Below are 22,917 nucleotides of genomic sequence, written 5' to 3'. Positions count from 1 at the left end.
AAAAATGATGGTGACTGGATGGGACAAAGGAGTGAGTGAATGTTATCACCTATTTAAAACAGTCAGGAATGCTCCCTAAATTGCAAATGTCTGGTTTTATGCAATAAGAAATTTCTGGTAAACCTTGCAAAATAAATTTTGTCAATCAAATCTTAGCTAAGCTATCCTAAAGTACTACCATGAATTCCTCTTTAAAGTGAGACATTGTAAAACAAAGGTTCACCTTCTATTTTTCATATATCAGGTTTCCTAAATTATGCCACACAAAGAATATTCAAGGCCCATTCGAAAACAAAATAATTTTGTTTCTAATTAAAGGTTAAATTGATGTATATTAACAATCCAAGGAGAAGAAAGACTATCATAGAAGAGATTATTTACTGTTCATGACTCCTAAAATTCACTGAACTGACTGGGTACCTCAACAGAAGAGAAACTATCAGTGATTTGTATAGATTTCAAAATTTGTGGCATTTATGTGTAAGGATGGCCTAAGTTAAGCAAGATAGTTGAGAGCTTTAGCAACTATTCAAAAGACCAAAAACCAAAACAAAACCCTGGAGAAAAATATCCCCAAACTCCTGTAGACAGTAGTAAATAAAAGTCTATCAAAGAAGTGTAACATTGTTAAAAATGGGGCCACTGTTCTGTTACGCATGCAACTCTATCAACTAAAAAGGATAGGAATACATATTTAAAAGATACCCAGATGTTTACGTACTATGTATATATTATTATGACATGCACACAAAGGCGAAAAGATCAGTGATGCTTTTGTGTCTTAAAAGCTTAATCTAGGTTAAGAGATACATTAATAAGGTGCTTAATAGAGCTTCTATTTTCATATTCCATGAAAGAGGTAATGATGTTCTTTAAAATTTAACCATTTATAGCTACAAAGCTCTGCAAATATGTTTATTTCTGGAGTAGAAAAGATTCAAAATAAACTACAATGTTCCTTTTTACATATTAAGGGCTTTGCCCTTTTATGTTTCTTTTTATATGGTAGTATTAAACATCATAATGTGGATAAACATGGATGAGATGACCCACTCAACGTCCATTTTCTGAATATGACTGAAAGACCATAGAGAAATAATTTGGCTTAATATATAATCAAATTTAAGCTGATGAAAAGGAAGAAGGCTCACGGCTTTCCTTCAAGAAATGAAAAGACAACAGAAATCTTTCAATGCTTTGAAAAATCAAGAACAATGTATATGAAGGTGCTTCGTAAATACTGAGTTTAGATCAAAAAGAAACACAGGAATACAATATTATTAAACTCTCCAAGAGTGGAAATATCATACAGGCCTATTGTCCGCTATCCAACACTTGCAGTAATCACAGAATTTCTTTGGTTGCGACTTCCAGTAGTCTGCCCTGAAAAAGGGAAAAACAAGTCTAAGCTTATTTATAATTAAAAAAGGTAAAATTGTGCATGTTTTTACATCTTCTTAGAGTTTGAAGTATAAGCCCCTGTTACTGCATCTTGTCTTGTTACACACATTACCTTTAGTATTTAACTCACTGCAGCAGTTAGCTGAAATTGTTGCCACTAGAAAAGAAAAAGTCTGCACCGGATTTAAAACTCCCTTTAATAAAATTGCTTTGAAAAAAATTTTTTTTTCTCATTTGCCACTGCCATCGGTGTGAAGAAATAAGATACATCTTGGAAAAGATTTATCTTCTCTATGCCTTTCCGGCATTTTGGGAGGTTGCTGTAATGGAGGCCTGAAGAAGCTCAAAGTTTGCTTTAAATCAAGTTATTTCCACCAAAAGAACAAAGAACAAGACTCCTCTGGTGGGAGACTGGTTCCTCCGAGACTATCAGTTAATACAATTTGTTCCTGAGCCTCAGGGCAAGAGAGAGTTGGAAAAGCCAAGGGACCTCTTAGCCCGCCAGACTTGGGGCCGGGGCGGGGGGGGGGGGGGGGCGGTGGAAGTCACTACGCTAACCAAGACTGGCCGTTTCTACCAGTCGGAGAAGGCGGCGGTGGCCGGAGTCCAACCCTAAAGTTTCACAATACCCCTGGGTTCACGCGCTACAGAAACGAATAGGGTGCTTGCGATCCCCAGCTGTGCAAGCGAGGGAGCACCCGGTCGCTTCGCGGGCAACAGTCCAACCTCAACTGGCCGCCAGCCTCCCTCCCGAAGCCCGAGCTTCAGGCCCCCAGGGCGCTCCGCAGGATAGCATTTCTAAGCGCCCAGAGAACCGGCCCTGCCGGTCTGGTGCCGGTCCCGAGCGAGTTAAGAGCACCTCCGTCACGCCTCCAGCCGAAGGGAGGTGGGGGGGGATGGTGGTGGAGGGCGAGACCCGGCGGAAAAAGGGCCGCCCAGAGGAACAACACCTCGTTGTTTAGAGCCTGAGACCCGACTCACATGACTGGACCAGCCGCTCCGCGCGTCGCCCCCGGGTCCGGCTCGAGCTCGTATTCCCCACGCGGGGCGAGTTGGGACCCGGCCGGCCGCGAGGCCCACCGGAGCCTCCAAACCCCAACACCTCCCTCTTTCCCTGTGACCAGGGTTCCACGGTTCGCAAGTACGGGTGCCCGGGCGACTCAAACCGCGTTCGAAATCTCCTCCTCCTCCCCTCCCCCTACGGGGCGGTACTCCGGGAGCCTGAGAGGTGGGGTCGGTATAAAGGGGTTGAGGTCACCGAGAAGGGGTGAAAGCGCGACGGGACCTGAGCCGAAGGACAGGCACGTCACGCGTCAAATCCCCGCATCATCCCGCCTTCACTCTCTCTTCCCCTGGGATCCAGAACCTCCACCCTTCTAGGCTCGCTGGCTCGTGTCCGAGGAGCTCGCGCGCCGCCTCCGCCCCGAACGCAAACAGCTGTTCCCCGAGACGTCGCCGCCCTCAACTTTGCCAACTAGTCCGCACGCACTTTGACCAGCGAAGCAACCCGGACCTGTAGGCTGGGGGCCGTTGGCGGAGTTAGAAAAAGAAAAGTGAAACAGCTGGTTTCGGGGCCGCGAGTTGCGGGGCTTTGCCTCAGAACTTTCCGGAGGCGGCGGAGTGACCCCGCCCCGCCCCCGCGCGCACGGGCCGAGCTAGTTCCTTCGCTCGGGGAGCGCGTGGGCAGCGGCGGCGGCGGCGCTGCGACTCGAGTGGCGCAGAGGCGGCGGAGGGAGCAGCGGCGCGGGGAAGCCCAGCGGCGGTAGTCGGGGCGCGTGCGCTTGTCAGGTGAGTCACGGCGGCGTCTCTATCAGCACTTCCCATATGGTCTAGCGGTTAGGATTCCTGGTTTTCACCCAGGCGGCCCGGGTTCGACTCCCGGTATGGGAATGTGGTGGCATTTTTAAAAACCGAATGGGGAAGCTCACTCATTTTACTTCCAATATTCTGGCTCTCTTCTTGTCTCGTTCTCGTGATGTTTGTGAAGAACGAGCATTAGTGTAGTCTTTGGTGACTTCGTGACCCGGGCGGCTGGAGGAGCGAGTACGCTGTGGTCCCTCGCCTCCCTCCTCTGGCTGGGGGGCTGAGCCGCCGGGGAGTTTCACTTTCCAGGGGCTGCCCTCCCGCTCTTCCGCCCCGAGTCGTCCTTTTCCAGGCGCTCGGGAGGTGATGATTAACTCTGGCCTCGCTTTATCTCCTCCCAGCGCCCCCCGGGGCCCACACCCTACGCGGCCGCGGTTTTCCGACCGTCCCGAGCGACGCGGGGCGTGTTCACCCCCTGCCCTCGGCGACGGGAGTCCGCACCCCGTTCGGAGTCCTCGTTCTCTTTCCGCCGGCTGTTCACGGGACCCGACCCCCGGCACAAAGCCGCCTGTCGCGGGGCGCGCGGCGGCGTGGCGGTCTGGCGAGCCTCTGCGCCTGAGGGCGCGCTTTCCCGTCCGCGCCGCTGCCCGTCACCGTACGGTCGGCCGCGTGTCCACCCGGCTGTCCCGCAGCGGCCGAGCCCGCCGGCCAGCTCGGCCCAGCCTGACCCCGGGGGCGCTCGTTTCAGCGCACGGAAGTCCCGCGGACTCCAGAGCCACGGACTTGAGTGCCGCTGCCTGGGAGGGCCTCCGGGGAAGGGAATTCCCCCCGCCCGCCACCCCCCCAGTCCTCCCGCCCCGCTTTAAAGCGCGCACACAGACGCGCGCGCACATGCTGCGGAGAAGAAAAATACCACTACGATGAGATGTTTTTAAAGAAATTTAACTGTCCGAAGGGTCTAACGTTTTGAGCGCCGCGGATAGAAAAATCTTAGGGTGGAGGTGGGGCTTGGAAGAGAAAACTGGCTGGAGACTGGGGAGGGGATGTTATAACAAAGTTTCACTGTATTTTTAAATATAGAAGCCCTGTGTTTATTACAAAGAAGGGGCAGCTGTGTCAGCAGCATGTGAGCTGTAAATGAAACAAAAGCGTTATCTTAAACGCAAGCTGAAATTAGAAGATGGGGTGAGCTATAATGTTCAGTCCATTGGGCCTCTGGGAACAAATGGAGACTGAAAAAGTGGCTCTTGTGGATAGGTTTCTGGTCAGTGCCATTAATAAGAGCAGAAGATTGGTGGTTAATGTGCGCATTCCCAAACTTTTATATTTTAATTGCACAGTGAGTTTTGGAATAATCTGTTAACGTAATCTGCATGATTAAGGATTAATCATTTTTACGTTGTAAGTAAACTTTTCATAATTAAAAATATTTTATCTTTTCGTTAACTCAGATGTTTGAATATTTACGACAAGCACCATCACACGCTTTTGAAAGTTCCTGATCAGGTTCGTGTTAGTAGGTTGTGGGTACAATACTGAATGGAATTGTATTTTCGCTCCTCTGATTAGCTTACGATTCACCTTGTGTGAATCTTCCACCTTCTCTCTACTCTGGGTTTACAGCCGTAAGTTCTGGAAAAAACGTATCGTTCAGAAACTTTAGATGGAGTTGCAAGAATTGTTGAGCAATTCTTGAATAGGTAATGCATGTGGAAAAGTTTTATTTATGTGGGGAAAGTTTCATTTGAATGAAGAGCGGGATTGTGTCATTAAGAAACCATTTACTATAAAGAATTCAGTCGGAATTTGGAAGGAAGGAAAGACCCCTCTGCCTAAGTAGGGCTTAACTCTACTTGACCTTGCATTTTGTGATGACTTGGTATCATATTGTGATTGGATGTGATTTTCAACTGAGCACCGAGGAATTGCAAATAGCTTTGCTTTATATATATTTGAAGGTATGCTGAGGGAAGTAGTTTGGTGACAATATTTCTCAGACTCCTATATTGTTGTGTACCAGGCCAAACAGGGTAAGGCAGTATCTGAGTTGCAGAAGTTACTGCTGCAGGAACACAGAGGTGAGACATCACTTCTACTCCTGAGAACTGGCAAAGAGAGGTAGAGGGGAGAGTGTTTGCCCTGGACCTTGAAAAACTGGTTGGATTTCTCCTGGTGGGGAATGTGTGTCTTAAAGCTGAGGGGGGTGGAGGGGGGTGGATGGGTGGGGGGCTAGGAGGGGGAGGTGGGGTCAACAAGTATGAAGCTGGCAAATAGTCTGAACACAGTGCCTAGAGGGAGAGAGAGGCATGGGAGATCAAGCTGGGATGGTAGGAGAGAATTTCACCTTAATAAAGTTTGACTAGGTAATGGGTTCTTTTATCAAAGGAGTAGCATTTATGTTACTGGAGTTTTAAAAACATTTTCTTCTTTAAAAAAAGCATATAGCAGTAATATGTGAAAACTGTTTTTAAAAAATTTAAGCAGTATAGGGGCGCCTGGGTGGCTCAGTCGTTAAGCGTCTGCTTTCGGCTCAGGTCATGATCTCAGGGTCCTGGGATCGAGCCCCGCATCGGGCTCCCTGCTCAGCGGGAAGCCTGCTTCTCCCTCTCCCACTCCCCCTGCTTGTGTTCCCTCTCTCACTGCCTCTCTCTGTCAAATAAATAAATAAAATCTTTTAAAAAAAAAAAAATTTAAGCAATATAGAGACTTGTGCCCATGTTTTATGTTTGCCTGTTGAATATTAATTTTTAATTAGTAGAATGAGAAAAGCAATCAGAATGCAATTGAAAAGAATGAAATCTAGGTTTAAATCATGAGCATTATATGCAACTATATTCTTACTAGCATGCTTTATTGAAAATGACCTTAATATTTTAAGACTGAGCTGCTTGTTACTGTCACTAAGGCATACACCTTAAATTGGTTAAGGCTTGGTGATAAATTTGTAAAGCTTCATTCATAAGCTTGTGCCTTGTTACCAAAAGGCCGTTGGTAGTCATGTTTTAGGTGTCCTCCCTTGGGCCACAGAGTAAAGCGATACTAATTGAATGGTACATATTTACCTAAGTAGTCTCTTTAATATTTGCTACTATTAGGTGCAATCAGAAGATATGTGACCATTTAAGGAATGTTTTCACAGATGAACACCTATATTAAAGAAATATAAGGGATTAAAAAATGATGGCATTTAAAATCCAAGGACTTTACCGTAGTCGAATATTATCTGGCCTCTACTCCCCCAACTTCATCTCCTACCTTCTCCGCCTCTTCATTATACATAGCCACACTGGCTTCCTTTTTGTTCCTTGACCATGCCAAACTTGTTCTTTTCTCACTTTTATTTCTTGGTGTTACCACTGCCTAGAATATTCATATTTCAGGTCAACATTACCTCCTCAGTGAGGTCTTTCTGATCATCCTTTTCTTTTGGTTACTTTACTCTCTTTTGTTTTCTCCTTTTTCTTAATACTTGAAATAAACACATTTTTTTTTTCTATTTATTTGTTATCTTTTTTCCACTTGAGTATAAGCTCCATGAGGGTAAGGATACTGAATAGTGAAATCATTCTTGCTCTTTAAGATTCAAACAATAGTGAAGTGGTTGGAACCCTCATGCAATGCTGGTAGACTGTAAAGTGATGTGCAGTCTCTTTGGAAAACAGGATGGCAGTTCCCTCAAAATGTTAAACATAGAGTTACCATACGAGCCAGCCTTTCCATTCAAGAGAAATTAAAACGCGCCTGCACAAAAACTTGTACACATGTTGAGAAGAACATTATTCATAAGCAGAAAGTGAAAGTGCAAATATCAACTGAATAGTAAAACGAGATGTATCTATACAATCAAATATTATTTGGCAATAAAAGAGAATGAACTGATACATACCACAACATGAATCAGTTTCAAGATTGTTATGCTAAGCAGAAGAAGCCAGCTCAAAAGACCACATTTTATATGATTTCATTTATATGAACTGTCCATAATAGGCAATTCTATAAGAGAAAGAGGATAGATAGATTATGGTTGCCTAGGATTGGGAGGTGAGGGGGCAGTGGTTACAGGGCTCAGAGTGACTGCTAATGGAGATAAAGGTTACTTTTTAGAGTGATTGTCCTAAAATAATCTAATAATGATAATGGTTGCACAACTCAGTAAATAACCTAAACACTAAATTCTACTCTTTGAATGGGTGAACTATGATATGTAGATTATATCAACAAAACTTAAAAAAAAAAGATTGAAGTAGTAAAAAGCATATATAATATTTTGTCTTTACATTTTATATTTATCATCTGGATAGTAAGCATTTAAAAATATTAGTGGAATAATTTAATACTGCAGTTCTAGCTCCTAGATAGTCCAGGAATGGAGCAAGTGTTCAGTAAATAGCTGATGAAGGAGGTTAACCTGTACAGAAAATTATGATACGATGTATAGTGTGATAAATGCTCAGAGGGAACTAAGCCAAGAGTTATATGGGTTTGAGGGCCTCCAAAATACCACATATGGATTCATGTGAAGTGAATGGGGAAAGGCCTCCTGTAGGAGGCAACATTTCGGATGGGCTTTGATGTCTGGCTAGGCTTTTGCTGGTGGAGATGATGTGGTGGAAAGCAAGGCATTAAGAAGGAAGCAGGCAGGAGCAGAGGCACATTAACAGTTGCTAGCACATTTTGGCTGAACTGAGGGTACAAGTAGGATAGGAATTGGAAATAAGGCTGCAAAAATAGATTAGGGCCTGCAGCAGACAATGTCCGTGCTGTCAGATCTCTGGTGTCTTTATCATCCCCCCCAACCACTAGTATGCTTCCAGGGGTGCTTCTCTATTTGCAGAGCGCTGGAAGTGCTTGGGAGTTTATTCCCTCACCCCTAACGAGACTCCAATTCAGACTGTCCAGTCGAGAATAACTTTGAAGCAGGGACTTTGACTTGTTCCTTTCTGTACCATCAGCACCTGGAACGGTGTGCTTGGCACTCAGAGAGTATGCAAAAACTATTTGAATGAATGAATGAAAACCAGGAAGGTGGAAGGTCTATTCAAAGTGAAGTTTATTTTACAGATCCCCTTAACTCTTCCAGAGCACTCAGGAAATTTTGGAAGGTTCTGATTGTGAAGGTCTTTGAATTTGGGTATAAGGAATTTACTTAGCTGGGAGAAGGGATTTCTAGTAATATAAGTGTTTTGATGAAATTATTTTGGTAGTAGTGTGCAGGATGAGCTGGAGAAAGGAGGGATTGTGTTCGTAGTGTCCACTCTCATCTTCCTGTTCCTGCTCCCCCTCTCCCTTTGGGTTAGGCCTTAAACAGGGTGGAGTGTCTCCAGAAGTACAGAAATAATTTAATAGCTCTCCTTGTCTCTATTCTCTCCTTAAATAGGGTGGTAGCAGCAGAATACAAAGGATGAGATTTAAAAAAAAGGTAAAATGGAAGAAAAAATTGAAGATGTCAGGAAGTAAATACTCCTAAAAGAAATAGGGAGGTTACAAAGCATCGTTTTTTGTTGTTGTTGTTTGTTTTTTTGGTGAGAACAGACAATTTTTGCTCCTAGGATTGGTCAGACAGTAAACTATTGCCCACCTGTATGTGTATGTGGGTGTGGCTTTTTGAATACTAAAATTGTACATTGAATCCAGAGACAAATTTAAGGCTGTGAGACTGCCACCCTGTGGACAGTATAACTTAAACCTAATATCGTCAAGAATTCTAATAAAACTTCATTCATTTGAAATTCACTATTTTAGAACTCATTATGGTTCTTCTATATCAGTATATGTGGGTTATGGTAATTAAATGGCAAGTTGAAATTTGTTTTCTGAACTTTTTCTGAGGCTTTTAAATAAAGGAAATTTAAAATACAATCAATAGCTTTAGGAAGTTGCAAAGAAATTTAAGAATGCTTTTTAGATACTTATTTGCTCCAGAAATTTCTTATCAAAAAGTGTGTTTTTTAAAACATTGTGGCGGGGACGCCTGGGTGGCTGAGTTGGGTAAGTATCTGCCTTCAGCTCAGATCATGATCTCAGGATACTGGGATTGAGTCCCGCATCTGCTTCTCCCTCTGCCTGCAGCTCCCCGCCCCCCCCCACCCCCCGCTTGTGTGTTCTCTCGCTCTCTCACATAAATAAATAAATAAATCTAAAAAAAACAAAAAAACATTGTGGCATGTTGTAAAATATTTTTTTCCTTCTTTTATACTCATTTTTTCATCCAATGTTATAATACATATGGTGCTGTTTTTGACAGTTGTAGCTCTTGAGAAATATTTGAAAAGTCTCCACCCTCCCCCTTCTTTGGCTAAGTGAAAGTGACCTTCCCTTCTCATTTTTTGTAGAGTTGGATTTTATTGTTAGAAGTTCTCCAGACTAAAAAAAAAAGTTCTCCAGACTTCGATAAATTGCCTTAAGTGTATTTATGTAAATAATTTGGATTTTATTCAATGTTACTTATTTGGAAGGGCAGTCTGCTCACAAATTAAACTGGTAAACTAGCTTGAATCAAAATGAAATAGAGATTGTGAAAGACTTATTTGCTCTCTGCAACTCAGGAAATGGTTCCGTCTAGAACTCGACAAAATAAAACTTTCCTAGCAGAAGAGCTCTTTACAGCCCAATGTTGTAAATGGCTTGTATTCCCTAAGGTGTCAGGAGGGGTGGAGTAGCCATTTAGCGCTTGAAATTTGTGTTAACAGTAAAGCAGAAGTGGGCTTAAGCGGCATTCTGAGGTCAGCAATTGTCTATTCTTTCTGAATGTGGTATCTAGGCTGAGGAGGAGAGTGGGTGAAGTATCAACTGGACCCCAGCCCCTTAAGTTACCTGATACTTTATCTTAAGGACCTTACATTTTGGTAACGAAGAGATTTTCAAATAGAATGTCAATGATTTTAAGTAATTAAATATTTCTGAATTTTTCTCAGAAGTATAGCATGGCACATATGATGATATACTTTAAATGGTTTTGTTTTATTTAACCTTTTCAAAGTAAATGAATGGGACTGGGGGTAACTTTTCATAAATTTTTTTTGCAACATTTATATCTTATATTCTACAGTTGATGTATACTCTAATTTATATGAAGTAGACCATGAATCTTGAAAATGCAAATGTTTATCTAGGTTTACAAGGTACATTGCTGTATAAAAAAACAGTATTATTTAGATATTATTTAAGGTTTGGAAAGTAACTTTCAAAATACTTCATGGTTCATTTGCTCCTTTCCTAAGTATTGGGACAAAGAGCCAGTAAAGTTAGAGATGTATTTATAGTTTTTAATCTTTAGTGGTTTCATTATCATATCATTTTTAAAACTGCAAATGATATTGTACTTATATAAAGAAAATTTTAGTTTGATTTTTAGCCTGCACTTTGTTATTGTACCGTATCTGACTTTTTATGCTGGAATGGTGACTGTTTTAGGATTAATGGCAGTTAGCGTTTCCTTTTACTTCTCAGGGGGTTCATTTTCACAAATGTAAATATAAAATATTTTGTTCTCTGAAAAGTAATTCCACTATAGGTGACTTGAATTTTGATAAAGGAGTAACAATGGTTTCGTAAGTTTTGTGTGCGCACCTGTATGTGCAAATTTAACATTTTATTTTTGAATTCAGACTACTCACTATTAAATAAGTAACTTTGATTTAAACTTTTTTTTTTTTTTTTTGCTTTATTGTAGATCTCTGGGAAGGTATTTAGCTAGTGATTTCTATGTCCAGACAGTCCTACTAGACAATCTTAAATCTTTATTTGTAGTTTAATCTTTTAATTTAGTAAAACTTTCTTTTGGATTTAAAATCCCAAGACCAGGATACATTTCTGATTTAGGATGTGTTGATGTATTGCTTTGTGTATAGCTTTTTATCTGTTTCCAGATTTAATTAAACATTTAATTCAAACTTCAAGGTTGTAATGGGAGTTGTTTTACCCTAGCTTTCCTGACATCTGTATTTATCACTGATACTCCCTTATGCCAAGGGATACAGATGACCCTATTAACTGGGAAGGTTAGGGCCCTGCCACTCAATCACCCACTGAGTAGGGCAGGCACTGACCCAGTTGTAAGAGCTGAAGTAGGAAGGAAGAGTGTGACAGAAAGAGATTGACTGCAGACACAGTCCCAGCACTCTGGGAAGGTACACAGGTGTGGGTAAGAGTGAAGGGAAGTGTCATGATGGAAGGCAGAATATAGGCTTAAGGAGTTCCAAGCAGGCAGTTGGCATCAGGGAATTTCAGATATGAGTAGGAATGCCATTTGTTTTATTTGTTTGTCCTTTTTTTTTTTTTTTTGCCACTGCACATGAACCACAATTTTATTGTTCCTTAAAATCCTGCTTTCAAAGACTGTCTCTTTTCCATTTTCATTATTTTCTAGAATGTCTTGGGTTAGTTTATGGTGCATGTTTTGAGGGGGCTTTTTACCACAGCTTTGTAGGAAAAAGAAAGCACAAAGTTTATATAAAAGCAAAACCTCAGACTCAATAGAATGGCTGCTATAAAAAAAAAAAAGACAGGAAATAACAAGTGTTGGAGAGAATGTGGAGAAATTGGAGCCCTTGTATACTATTCATAGGAATGTAAAATGGTACAGCCACTGTGGAAAGCATTATGGTGGTTCCTCAAAAAAATTTGAAATAGTATTACTGTCTGATCCAGCAATCCCATTTCTGGCTATACACCCCAAAGAACTAAAAGGAGAGTCTCAGGGAGACTCTATACATCTATCTTCACAGCGACATTATTCACAATAGTCAAAAGGTGGAAATAACCCAAATGTTCTTCAGTGGATTAATGGATAAACAAAATGTGTATACATACAGTGGAATATTTTTTCAGTCTTAAAAAGGAAGGATATTTTGCAATTTGCTACAACATGGATGAACCTGGAGGACATCATGCTAAGTGAAATAAACTAGTCACAAAAAGATAAATACTGCATGATTCCACTTGTGGTATCAAGTGTAATCGAAATCATAGAGACAAATTGGAATGATGACAGCTAGGGGTTGGGGGAAGGGGGAATTGGGATATAGAGTTTCAGTTTTACAAGATGAAAAGAGTTCTGGAGATGGGTTGCCCAGCAGTATGATTATACTTATTGCCACTGAACTGTAGAATTAAAAATGGTTAAGATAATAAATTTTATGTATATTTTACCATAGTTTTTTTTTTAAAGGCAAATTTGAATTTATATTTGGATGTGCAAGTGGTAAGATTATAAAAACCTCTGTAATGAGATTGAGGTTATTAATTTGGTTTATATTCACGTGTTAGGTGCTGGGGATAGAACTATGAAAAAAGCAGACAAAGATCCTCATAAAGGTTACAGTTTAGCGCAGGAGGCAGATACTGACTGAACAAGTAAAAAGCGTGCTTGAATGTTACATGCATACCAGGGAGACCCCTGACAAAGTAGGTGGAAAGGCTACACTGAAAAGGCTTCTCCAAGAAAATGACATTTAAATAGAGACCTGAAGGATGAGTAAGCAGTGGCTAGGAGGAAGAGAGGAGTGGAAAGGGAGGGGAGGCACGAGGGAGTAGCATTTTGCAAAAGCTCCAAAGCAGGGCAAGGAAGGGTATCCTTTGGGAGATGAAAGAAGGCCCTGAGGGCTGTGATGTATGAAAAGTGGGGGGAGGTGACCAGGGCATGTATCAGATTATATAAGTCATTGTAGGCCATTGCAAGGATTTTGAATGTTGAGGCGCTGGGGTGGCTCAGATGGTTGAGCGTCTGCCTTTGGTTTAGGTCATGAACTCTAGGTCCTGGGATGGAGCCCCAAGTAGGGCTCCCTGCTAAGCAGGACGTCGTTTCTGCCTCTCCCTCTGCCCCTCCCCCTGCTCATGCTCTCTCTCTCTCTGTATCTCTCTGTCTCAAATGAATAAATTAAAAAAATCTTAAAAAAAAAAAAGGATTTTGAATGTTAAGCAGAGATGGCAGATGTTGATGGGTTTTAAACCAGGGAGTAGGGAGGTGGAACGGAGTAGAAGGAGAAAAATCCTTCATCTTCTCTTACAATGTGGCTTTTAAATATGAATTACCTACTTAATCTGGTGCTTGAATGCCAGAGGGAAAAATGGTTCATTTATATTTATTCAGATGATATATTGGTTGCCAGTGTGACCTGTTGATGTGATAAAACTTCAACAGTGAATTTAAGGGGATTGTCAAGGGCAATTTAGCAGAGGTGATTTTCACCTTTATTCTCTGGCTTGGTAGTTGAAACCCCAGAAATGGATGGATTTGCCCAGGGAGAGTTTGGAAAAAGAAGAGGGCTTTCAGTGGAATCTTTAGAACCTCTTATGTTCAGTGGTGAGGTAGTGGAGGTAGGGCAGAGAAAACTAAGGAAAAGTACTCCAGAATTGGGGGAAAACCAGGAGAGAGCATTTATTAGGTCTAACAAAACAAGTTCCAAAAACATTAATTAGGTTTTCGCCCTGTGTGGTCATTGATTTTACAGATTTAGTGGTTTAATAGGGGTAGGATTAGATTAGATTAGATTAGAATGAGTCAAAGAATGAGAGGAAAGTGAAGAAATGGAATATAGACAAATCTTTGAGGAAGTTTGGCTGTGAAGGGAGTGAGAAAGAATGGTAGATGGGTTTGGGGTTGTCAAATGATTGGGATTTGTTTCTATGGAAAAGTGTGAATTTAAAGAATATCTTTTTTGGATCTATGAGATGCTTGAAAAATATATTACACACCTTGCTGATTTCCTAAATAGGATCTACCGAACACAAATATGACCTTCTCACGGACTTAATCTAGATATGGCGTTCTACGTATATACATCTACATATATACAGGGCAGTCAGGCCTCTTGAGGTATGGAGGTCTCTTTGTCACTATACTAACTTCTGGTCATCTGGGAAGTAAAAATAGAGAATCCTGAGTCCCACTTAATCAATTTGAACCTTAGCTATAGGACTCAGGAATGTATGTTTGCACTGTGTACTTGTCTTCAGAGGATTCTCATGCATCTGTTCTGTGAATGGCCTTGGAGAACTGTTGCCCTGAGAACGCTCTACTTGGAAATTTTCTGAATGCTTTTTAATAGCTCTAGCATGACTTATATGAGATACATATGGCAAGCACTTAGGAAGGAAAGATTTTCAAAGTTTTGTCTTCTAGTATGATTGGGATAGTGGTAAAAGTTTTTGATTTTTTAGGATGAAACGAGCTTGATCCTTTTTCCTGACTTTCAAAGTGGTAATATGTTCCAGGTTAGTACTCTCTACCCGCTTTTCTTATTTCTTCACTCCTTGCGCTCTAAGAAGCATGGTGCTTACTCCTGCCGGAATTGCCTTTGTTTGCTCCTATAACTTCCTCTATTAATAGTATTCCTCCCCAGCTTCTGCTGGATACGACTGGCTCCTCAGCATTCAGGTCTCAAAGCAGCTGTCCCATATTCAGAGAGGCTGTCCCTATTGAAAGTAGGTTTTCTTGGTCACTATGTTACTTTGCTGATTTCCTTCATCACAGTTCCTTCAGGGACTCTGCCTGAATGTTAACATGAATCTATAGGTAAACTGTATCCTGAGTCTATAGAATAGTGCCAGGCACATAGAAACTACTTAAATACTGAAAAACAAATAATAAAGATCATAAAAATCTTACACAGTATAAATACTGTTAACTTTCAGTTGGCCATTACTTCAGATACTGAAATAAGGACCACACAGGCATAGATGTTGATGTACGTGACATGTACTGTTTATAACTTGCATATGTCACTTACATATATTCTGGAGTCTTTTTCATGTCTACACCATTTTATACAGATAATCATTCTTTTTTTTTTTAAGATTTTATTTATTTATTTGACAGAGAGAGACCTAGTGAGAGAGGGAACACAAGCAGGGGCAGAGGGAGAGGAGAAGCAGGCTTCCCGAGGAGCAGGGAGCCCGATGCGGGCGGGACTCGATCCCAGGACCCTGGGATCCTGACCTGAGCCGAAGGCAGACGCTTAATGATTGAGCCAGATGCCCCCAGATAATCATTCTTAACAGATGAATAATATGGTCTGTTCAATATGATGAGGTACAGTCACTATAACATCTGATTTACATGACAGTTCTTTTTTTTTATACTTTTGAACGATAGTGCTGAATTTCTATCTACATCTTTGTGTATTTTTTTTGTTAGAATAAATGCTTAGGATTGAAACTGCTGGGTGAGAGGATCTATATACATAAAGCTTTTTGATTGTGAAATTGCCTGCTGGAATTATATTCTTTTACAAAGCTCATGAATAGCGTATGAGACCATTTATTTCCCCTGTACCCTCTCTAATCATTTTATTCTTTGCTATTTTAATAGGTGAAAAACGGTATTGTTTTTCTGCTTTAAGGTTTAGGAATGAATATCTTTGAACATTTTCTATTGTGTTTCGCCACATTTCTTTTGTGAAGTGCATATTCGTGCCCAGCGCCCAATTTTTCTGTTAGAATGTTTGATTCAACAACAGTTTCCCCCCCATATTTTACTACACAGATTTTTAAACATACAGCAAAGATGAAATTTTGCTCATGTATCTGCCACTTAGATTTTATCATTAACATTTTATAATATTTGCCTTACCATACATTTACTCTTTTATCTAAATTGCAGGTATTAGTACATTTCCATCTGAATACTTTAGCATGCTTAGTATTGACCAATGTTTGTTTAGTTATTTTTTTCTTTTGAGGTGAAATTTATATAAAATTAAATGCATGAATCTTTTTACTTTGTTTTATTTTTTAAAGATTTTATTTATTTGTCAGAGAGAAGAAAGAGAGCGCATAAGCAGGGGAAGTGGGAGGCAGAGGGAGAAGCAGGCTCCCTGCTGAGCAAGGAGCCCAATGAGGGGGACTCTATCCCAAGACCTTGGGATCATGACCTGAGCCGAAGGCAGACGCTTAACTGCTTAATCAGCTAAGCCACCCAGGCATCCCTAAATGTTTTATTTTAATTTAAAACAGAATTGGAAGGGGCGCCTGGGTGGCTCAGTCGTTAAGTGTCTGAGTTCGGCTTGGTTCGTGATCCCAGGGTCCTGGGATTCAGTCCTGCATCAGGCTCACTGCTCCACCGGAAGTCTGCTTGTCCCTTTTCCTGTGCCCTGTTCATGCTTTCTGTTTCTCTCTCAAATAAATAAAATCTTGAAAAAAAAATTAAAATAAAACAAAACAGAATTGGGTGTTCATTGGTCAAGGTTTTTTAATGTGAGAACACACACACACACACACACACACGGGGAGGGGAGGCAGAGGGAAAGAACCTCAAGCAGACTCCGTGCTGAGTGTGGAGCCTGACGCAGGGCTGGATCCTGACCCTGATCTCATGACCTGAGCTGAAATCAAGTCGGATGCTTAACCGACTGAGCGACCCAGGCCCCCCATTGATCAAGATTTTGATAAAGAGACCAAGGTTTCTGTCAGAGTGAGCCCACTGAGGCAGCTCCACGTTGTAGGGTCTTTCTTACACACCCACAAGATGTTGCCTAATAGTTCTAGTTTTGATTTTGTAAGTGGAGCATGAACTTTATTTTTGTAAGTATTTGTGGAGTTTCAGTGTATGTATTTGGCTGTGGAAGCCAAACCCAAGACTAGCTTTTGTTTTGTTTTCTTTTTTTTTTATAGGACTTTTGGTCACATTTTCTCCTTCTTTTTTCTTTGCCTTAGCTTTGGTTATAGTGGTTTTAAATTTTTAGTAGTCAGATGTCATCCTTTTCCTTATCTTTCTACTGCCATTTGTGTCATACATAGGAAGACATTTCTTACCAAATAATATACAGATGTTTATATTTTCTTCTGGTGCTTTTCCTTTTTTTACATTTGAGTATCTAGTTGGAATAATGTGGTATAGGGATTTTTTTTTTAAAAGATTAACAGTGGTTTGAGATCATTAGCAAATACTGTCTAATGAACAGTCTTCCCTTCTGTGTGTCTTTTTCTGCAACAAAATAGAATTTAATGTTTTTATTGATGCCATTTTTTAAATAAAGATTTAATTTTTAAGTAATCTCTACACCCAGTGTGGGGCTTGAACTCACAACCCAAGGTCAAGAGTTGCATGCTCTGCTGACTGAGCCAGCCAGGTGTCCCTGATGTCATTTTTATTATAATCTATGTTTGTATATAGTATCTGCTTTCTGTTTTTGAAAGTATCAGATGTCTTTTTTTTTTTTTTTTAATTGGGCTCCATTCTGGGCTTGAACTCACAAACCTGAGATCAAGACCTTAGCTGAGATGAAGAGTCAGATGCTTAACTGACTGAGCCAGCCAGGCACCCCAAGAGTATTAGATGTCTTTTTAAAAAATACCCTATTCTATTTAATCTCTCTATTCTTACATTTAGATACTTGAGATAATTTATTGCCCACAGGCATATTGTTTTTCACTATTTTGTTTTTTAAGGTTTCATCACTTACATATTGTTTCTTTCAGCTGAACTTTAGCAGAGTCTTGAAGAATGGGGAGAAAGGATAGTGGGGAAACAGTAACAAGAGTCAAGGCAGGAGAGGTTGGTAAGTCCTGGGGACTTATTTCTCTAACTTGTAATTGTCTGAATTCTTAATCTGTAAAGCAGATTATACATGTTTATTTTAGTATCCTTAAATTTGGGAAATGTCTCTTAAGGTGGTTCAAACTAAATTCTAAAGTTCAAAATATTTATGAGATTTTTAAAGTTTGGGATGTTATTGAAATGGCATAGGATTCTACAGCGAGAATGGTTTTTAATCCTGGCTTTAAAGGAGCAAGTCATAATTTTTGAGCACCTGTGTGTATCCTCTATTTTATTCTTTCTTATGTTTGGGTGATTCTTCAGATCAGAGCTGACTCAGCTGGGGCGAGATACATAATCTCAGGTGGCTTCACTCACATGGCTGGGGGCCTCTCTGTGTAGTTCTCATACCTTACTGGTGGCAGGAGGGATCCCAGCAGCAAGAAGGTAAGCCCCTGTGTCCTTATACTTTTTAGACCTGTGCTCGTGTTTTGTTATTATTCCACTGGCCAGAGCATATCCCTTGGCCTAGCCCATATTTAAGTGATGGAGAAGTAGACTGTGCTTCTTGATGGGAGAAGAGGCAGAGTCATATTTCAAACTGAGAAGTCTGAACAACTTAGTACCTATTACTACAGTGGTTTACCACAGGAAGTAAAGGGGTTAGCTACCTGGATATCTAACAGAAAAGCCTCCCTGGCAGAAGAGACTGTGCACAGACCTAGAGGGGAAGAATGCTTGATATGTTCCTGGGATAGCAAGGAGAGGTCAGTGGGACTAGAAGAGAGGGAGCGAGCAGGAAGTAGTAGGAGATACAGTCATAGAGGTTCGGGCCAGGGTAGGATCTTGTCCTTGTAAGCTGTTATGAAGACTTACTTTTTTGTGTGAAAAGAGGAGCTAAGGCGTTTTAAAGAGGAGTTTTAAAGTAGGAGAGTGATAGAATCTGACTTGTGTTTTTAAATAGATTACTGCTGGCTACTGCTTTGAGACTAGATTGTAGGGAAAGAAGAAGAGAAGCAGGAGGGCTCCTTAGACTACTACAGGGATGCAGATAAGAGCGGACAACAGCTGGCAGCACGATAGTAACAATGAAGTGGATTGATTCTCGGATTCTATATATGTTTTGAAGATTGAGCCTACAGGATTTTTTGACATATTGGATATGACTTTAGGACAGAAAGACGAGTCGGTAGCCAAGGTTTTGGTGTGAGCAGCTAGGAGTATTCACTCTCCACCAGGACAACTGGAGAAAACTGGGTAGAGTAGGTTTTGGAGAAAAGACCAGGAATTCAGGTTTGGATCTGTTAAATTTGAGAAGACTATGACATTTGAATGGAGGTGTCAAGTTGGATAGAAGAGTCGAGTTCAGGAGCAACACCTGGAGATAGAAATTGGAGAACATTGGGGGTACTGAGGTGGCTCAGTTGGTTAAGTGTCTGACTCTTGGTCTCAGCTCAGATCTTGATCTCAGGGTCTTGATCTCGAGGTTGTGAGTTCAGGCCCCACGTTGGGCTCCAAGCTGGGTGTGGAACCTACCTAAAAAAGAGAGAGAGAGAGAAAAAAGAGAAATTTGAGAACATTGAATGAAATACTGAGAGCGTTATGTATGTCTAAGGAGTATTTCCTGAAATGACTATAAGTTTAAAATACTTTTAAGTTTTAAAAGTTTCATTTGTACCAGTGGTGTGGTTTGAAGTAGGGAAGAAGAGTGGCAGAGCATCCTTTATGATGATAGTAAACTATGAGCTTAAAGAAGTCATTAATTGTTCCATCTGTTCAGTATTACGAAACATGAAAGCCTCTAGGCTAAATATCTTATTTGAATATTCCTTTTTGCTGAAACATTTACCAGTTTGTTTCTAATTAGGGAAGTTTATTGACCGAAGGCTGTGTAAGTAAAGGCCTGAAAGGGACAGAAGACCAAAAGTTGAGGAAAAGAACCATGATTGGATCATCAGTCCTACTCTTTAGAGAGTTTTTCTTTTTTGTTCACTCCTTTGCTCTCTGTCTCTCTCCCTTTACTCATTGTCTATTAACATAATGAGATGTTCAGGTGTAAGCACAGGGACTAACCCAGAAACTGTTCTCTCTCAACAAATGTAAAGCTTACTGCTCCAGCCTTGATCACCAGACAGGGCTGCCAGACCAAGCCTTAGCCAACCTATTCATAGATCCGGACTGTTCAGGAAAGTGAAGAAGGGGCCTTGCTTTTTGTGTAATTTAGACCTATACAGAAATGACCTGAGAATGGTTTGGCTTGTGTGGAAAAGAAGAAAACAGATTTATCATTGAGCCAATATTTAGTTCAACTTCCAAAAGTTTTCATTCAGCAAATATTTATTACAGAACTGTTGTGGGTCAGGAATGCTATCAGGCTAAACTAAATGACCAGTGAGACATATAAACAAATGATTAAAAAAAAGAACCCAAATGCTGTGTTCTTCACCAGATATTCCAGCACAGTGGGCAGGAGGAGTTATGAAAGAAATCAATTCACCTTTAGGTCCTCAAAACCTATCAGAGTGCTTTGCATATTTTAACAATGCATAAGTGTATAATAGGTGAGTGCATAAGCAATGTGATTCATGCATCTGTTAGATAATTTACAACATACAGAGGGAGGTACAAAGGAGAAAGTGACCATTTCTTCCTTGTAGTGATGGAGAGAAGGGCTTTGCAGGAAATTCACTGGGTAGGGAAGGCCTGCAAATGTGGAGTTAGAAAGCACAACATGCTCTGAATAAGTTCAGCAAAGCTGGATTGTGGGGTGTATGTTGGGAGGTAGGAAGGCCACAAGTGAGGCTACTATAGGGTAGACCAAAATCAAGATGCAAGAGTATCTTGTATTAGGGGGCACCTGGGTAGCTCAGTTGGTTAAGTGTCCGAGTCTTGATCTCAGCTCAGGTCTTGATCTCAGAGTTGTGAGCTCAAGCCCCACGTGAAGCTCCACACTCAGCCACTTAAAAAAAAATCTTGTATTGGAATTTATTCTGTGGGTACTACAAGACTATTGAAAGTTTTTTTAAACAGGAATATTAAGAGGTAGAATTCATGAGACATTCTTAAAAAAAAAACGCATTCTTGAATTGGGAAGTCAGATGTTGACAGAATTTTTAAAGTTATAAACATATATACTGGAAGTAAGCACAGCTAACAAGTCATATCATTTATGGTAGAATCTGTTTTATCCCTTTCAGATAACATATATGATCTTAGTGTAGGTACAACCTAAACTAGATAATTAAACTTACACTAAGGTATTCAAAATATGCAGGATGGCGTTGGTTGGTTTTTGGAAGAGAAAGAACATATTTTTGCTTTATGAAATTATTGCAAACATGACTTTTTCTTTTTCTTAAAAATTCTATTTATTTATTTATTTATTTTAGAGAGAGTGTGCATGCAAGCGCGGTGAGGAGGGGTAGAGGGAAAGAGAATCTCAAATCTCTGATGGTTTCTTTTCTTTTTTGACTGACACTTTAGAGTACTGGTCAGGTATTTTGTAGAATGTCCTTCAATTTGATTTTGTCTTCTCTTTTCTCATGATTATGGACTGAAGTAATGACTTTTGGGCTTTTGGTGTTTAAAAAAATTGTTTTATTTAAAAAATTTTTTTAAAGATAGAAAGAATGATCAGGGGGAGGGGCAGAGGGAGAGAGAGGGGAAGCAGACTCCCCGCTGAGCAGGGAGTCTGATGGGCTCAATCCCAGAAACCTGAGATCATGACCTGAGCCAAAACCAAGAGTGAGATGCTTAATCAGCTGAGCTACCCAGGTGCCCCTCATTTTCACTTTTAAAACTATAAAATTGCCCTTTTTTTCACCATACAGTTCTATGAGTTCTAACACATGTATAAATTTGTGTAGCCACCACTATAATCAGGAAATAGAACAATTCCATCACCCCTCAAAACTCCGCCATGTTCTCCTGTTATAGGTCACACCCTACCCCCAATACGTGCCCCTATAACCACTGATAAGTTCTTCATCGTTGTAGATTGGTGTCTTAGAGAATGTCATGTAATGGAATCATAGAGTATGTAAGCTTTGACATTGGCTTCTTAGACTCATCATAATGCTTTTGAGAGTCCTCTAAGTTGTGTTTATCAACAGTTCATTCCATTTTATTGCTGAGTATGAATGTACTACTAGAATGTTTATCTCTTCCCCTCCCCCCCTTTCTGATAAGTATTTAAGAAATAACATATGTCCTCCTGGCACTATAATAAGCAATTTAAGTGAATTTTTTGTGAAACAGGGATTATCGTTTTCCCCTTTACAGAAGTGAAAACATAGGCATGGAGTTAAAGTAGCCCTAGGTCATACAACTAATTAATAGTGGACTTGGGACCCAAACCTAGGTCACCTACTCTAAAGCCCATGCTTTTGGACTACATGGCAAGTTGCTAATGTCAGTTTTTTCATTTCTCTGTTTTGACCAGCAGTATAATTAAGAGCAATTGAAGTTCTTGTTTCTTTAACATATTATAAAGTTCCCCTTCTTTTTGTTTATATTTAGTTTTTATTAAAGAGCAAATATAATAGAACTATAATTTTTTTCATGTTTCTGGTTTATAATCTTTGGGGCTAAGCATTCTGTGATTCAGTTCTTTTTTTTTTTATGTTATGTTAATCACCATACATCACATCATTAGTTTTTGATGTAGTGTTCCATGATTCATTGTTTGCATATAACACTCAGTGCTGCATGCAGAACGTGCTCTCTTTAAAACCCATCATCAGGCTAACTCATCCCCCCACCCCCCTCCCCAACTGGAGGGTATTATGCTGAGCGAAATAAGTCAATCAGAGAAAGACATGTATCATACGACCTCACTGATATGAGGAATTCTTAATCTCAGGAAACAAAGTGAGGGTTGCTGGAGTGGTGGGTGGTGGGAGGGATGGGGTGGCTGGCTCTGTGATTCAGTTCTAAAGCAGAAAGTCAAGCCAAATAAATCATCAGTCCACAAGCAATTCTGAATTAACATTGAGTACATCTGTTTATGAGAATTAAAGCCATAATACTAAGCTTTTTCTTAATCTCCTTGTAAACAGGATCTTTAATTTGTGTTATAGATAAATAATAAATATTGTATAAAAATAAACATAGTCTAAATTAGGCTAGTTTAAAATAAGAGGTTTGCCTTCTATCATATCTTAAATTTTACTAAGATTTCTTTCTTTCTTTCTTTTTTTTTTTTTAGAGCTTGGAGGTTTTGGGGTACTTGAGATGAG

General features: G+C 40.4%; 2 protein-coding genes, 1 long non-coding RNA gene and 1 other non-coding gene across 8 annotated transcripts in view; 3 read left to right on the top strand and 1 right to left on the bottom strand.

Annotated features, from left to right (window-relative positions):
- WBP4 (WW domain binding protein 4) overlaps positions 1 to 2,540 on the bottom strand; it is a 63,569-nt gene extending 61,029 nt beyond the window's left edge. For 2 of the 4 annotated variants that reach the window (XR_010409987.1, XR_010409986.1), the window contains exons 1-2: positions 2,383 to 2,538; positions 1,311 to 1,383 (exon numbers count right to left, since the gene is read on the bottom strand). Coding sequence is in view for 2 of the 4 variants with exons in the window: in XM_064586033.1 (XP_064442103.1) it covers positions 1,311 to 1,383; positions 2,383 to 2,384 (75 nt within the window). In the remaining 2 variants the exon portion in view is untranslated. Of the gene's footprint in view, positions 1 to 1,310; positions 1,384 to 2,382 lie in introns of all 4 variants that reach the window. The other 2 variants (XM_064586033.1, XM_045869544.3) reach the window with 2 other exon arrangements.
- A 123-nt stretch (positions 2,541 to 2,663) lies between these two features.
- ELF1 (E74 like ETS transcription factor 1) overlaps positions 2,664 to 22,917 on the top strand; it is a 113,559-nt gene continuing 93,305 nt past the window's right edge. For both annotated transcript variants that reach the window (XM_045869539.3, XM_054506349.2), the window contains exon 1: positions 2,664 to 3,189. The gene's annotated coding sequence lies outside the window, so the exon portion shown is untranslated. The remainder of the gene's footprint in view (positions 3,190 to 22,917) is intronic.
- On the top strand, positions 3,220 to 3,291 carry TRNAE-UUC (transfer RNA glutamic acid (anticodon UUC)). Its single transcript has one exon. It is a non-coding gene; the product is annotated as a tRNA-Glu (tRNA).
- LOC135363834 (uncharacterized) lies at positions 5,452 to 19,906 on the top strand. The gene is made up of 2 exons (XR_010409984.1): positions 5,452 to 17,702; positions 18,005 to 19,906. It is a non-coding gene; the product is annotated as an uncharacterized LOC135363834 (long non-coding RNA).

This window comes from Mirounga angustirostris, unplaced genomic scaffold (genome assembly GCF_029215605.1).
Source record: "Mirounga angustirostris isolate CCGP_5_RB_7025 unplaced genomic scaffold, mMirAng1.0.hap1 SCAF_3, whole genome shotgun sequence".
NCBI classification, from domain to species: Eukaryota; Metazoa; Chordata; class Mammalia; order Carnivora; family Phocidae; genus Mirounga; species Mirounga angustirostris.
The sequence above is the reverse complement of the archived record's forward strand: the minus strand, read 5'-3'. Positions and strand labels throughout refer to the sequence as shown.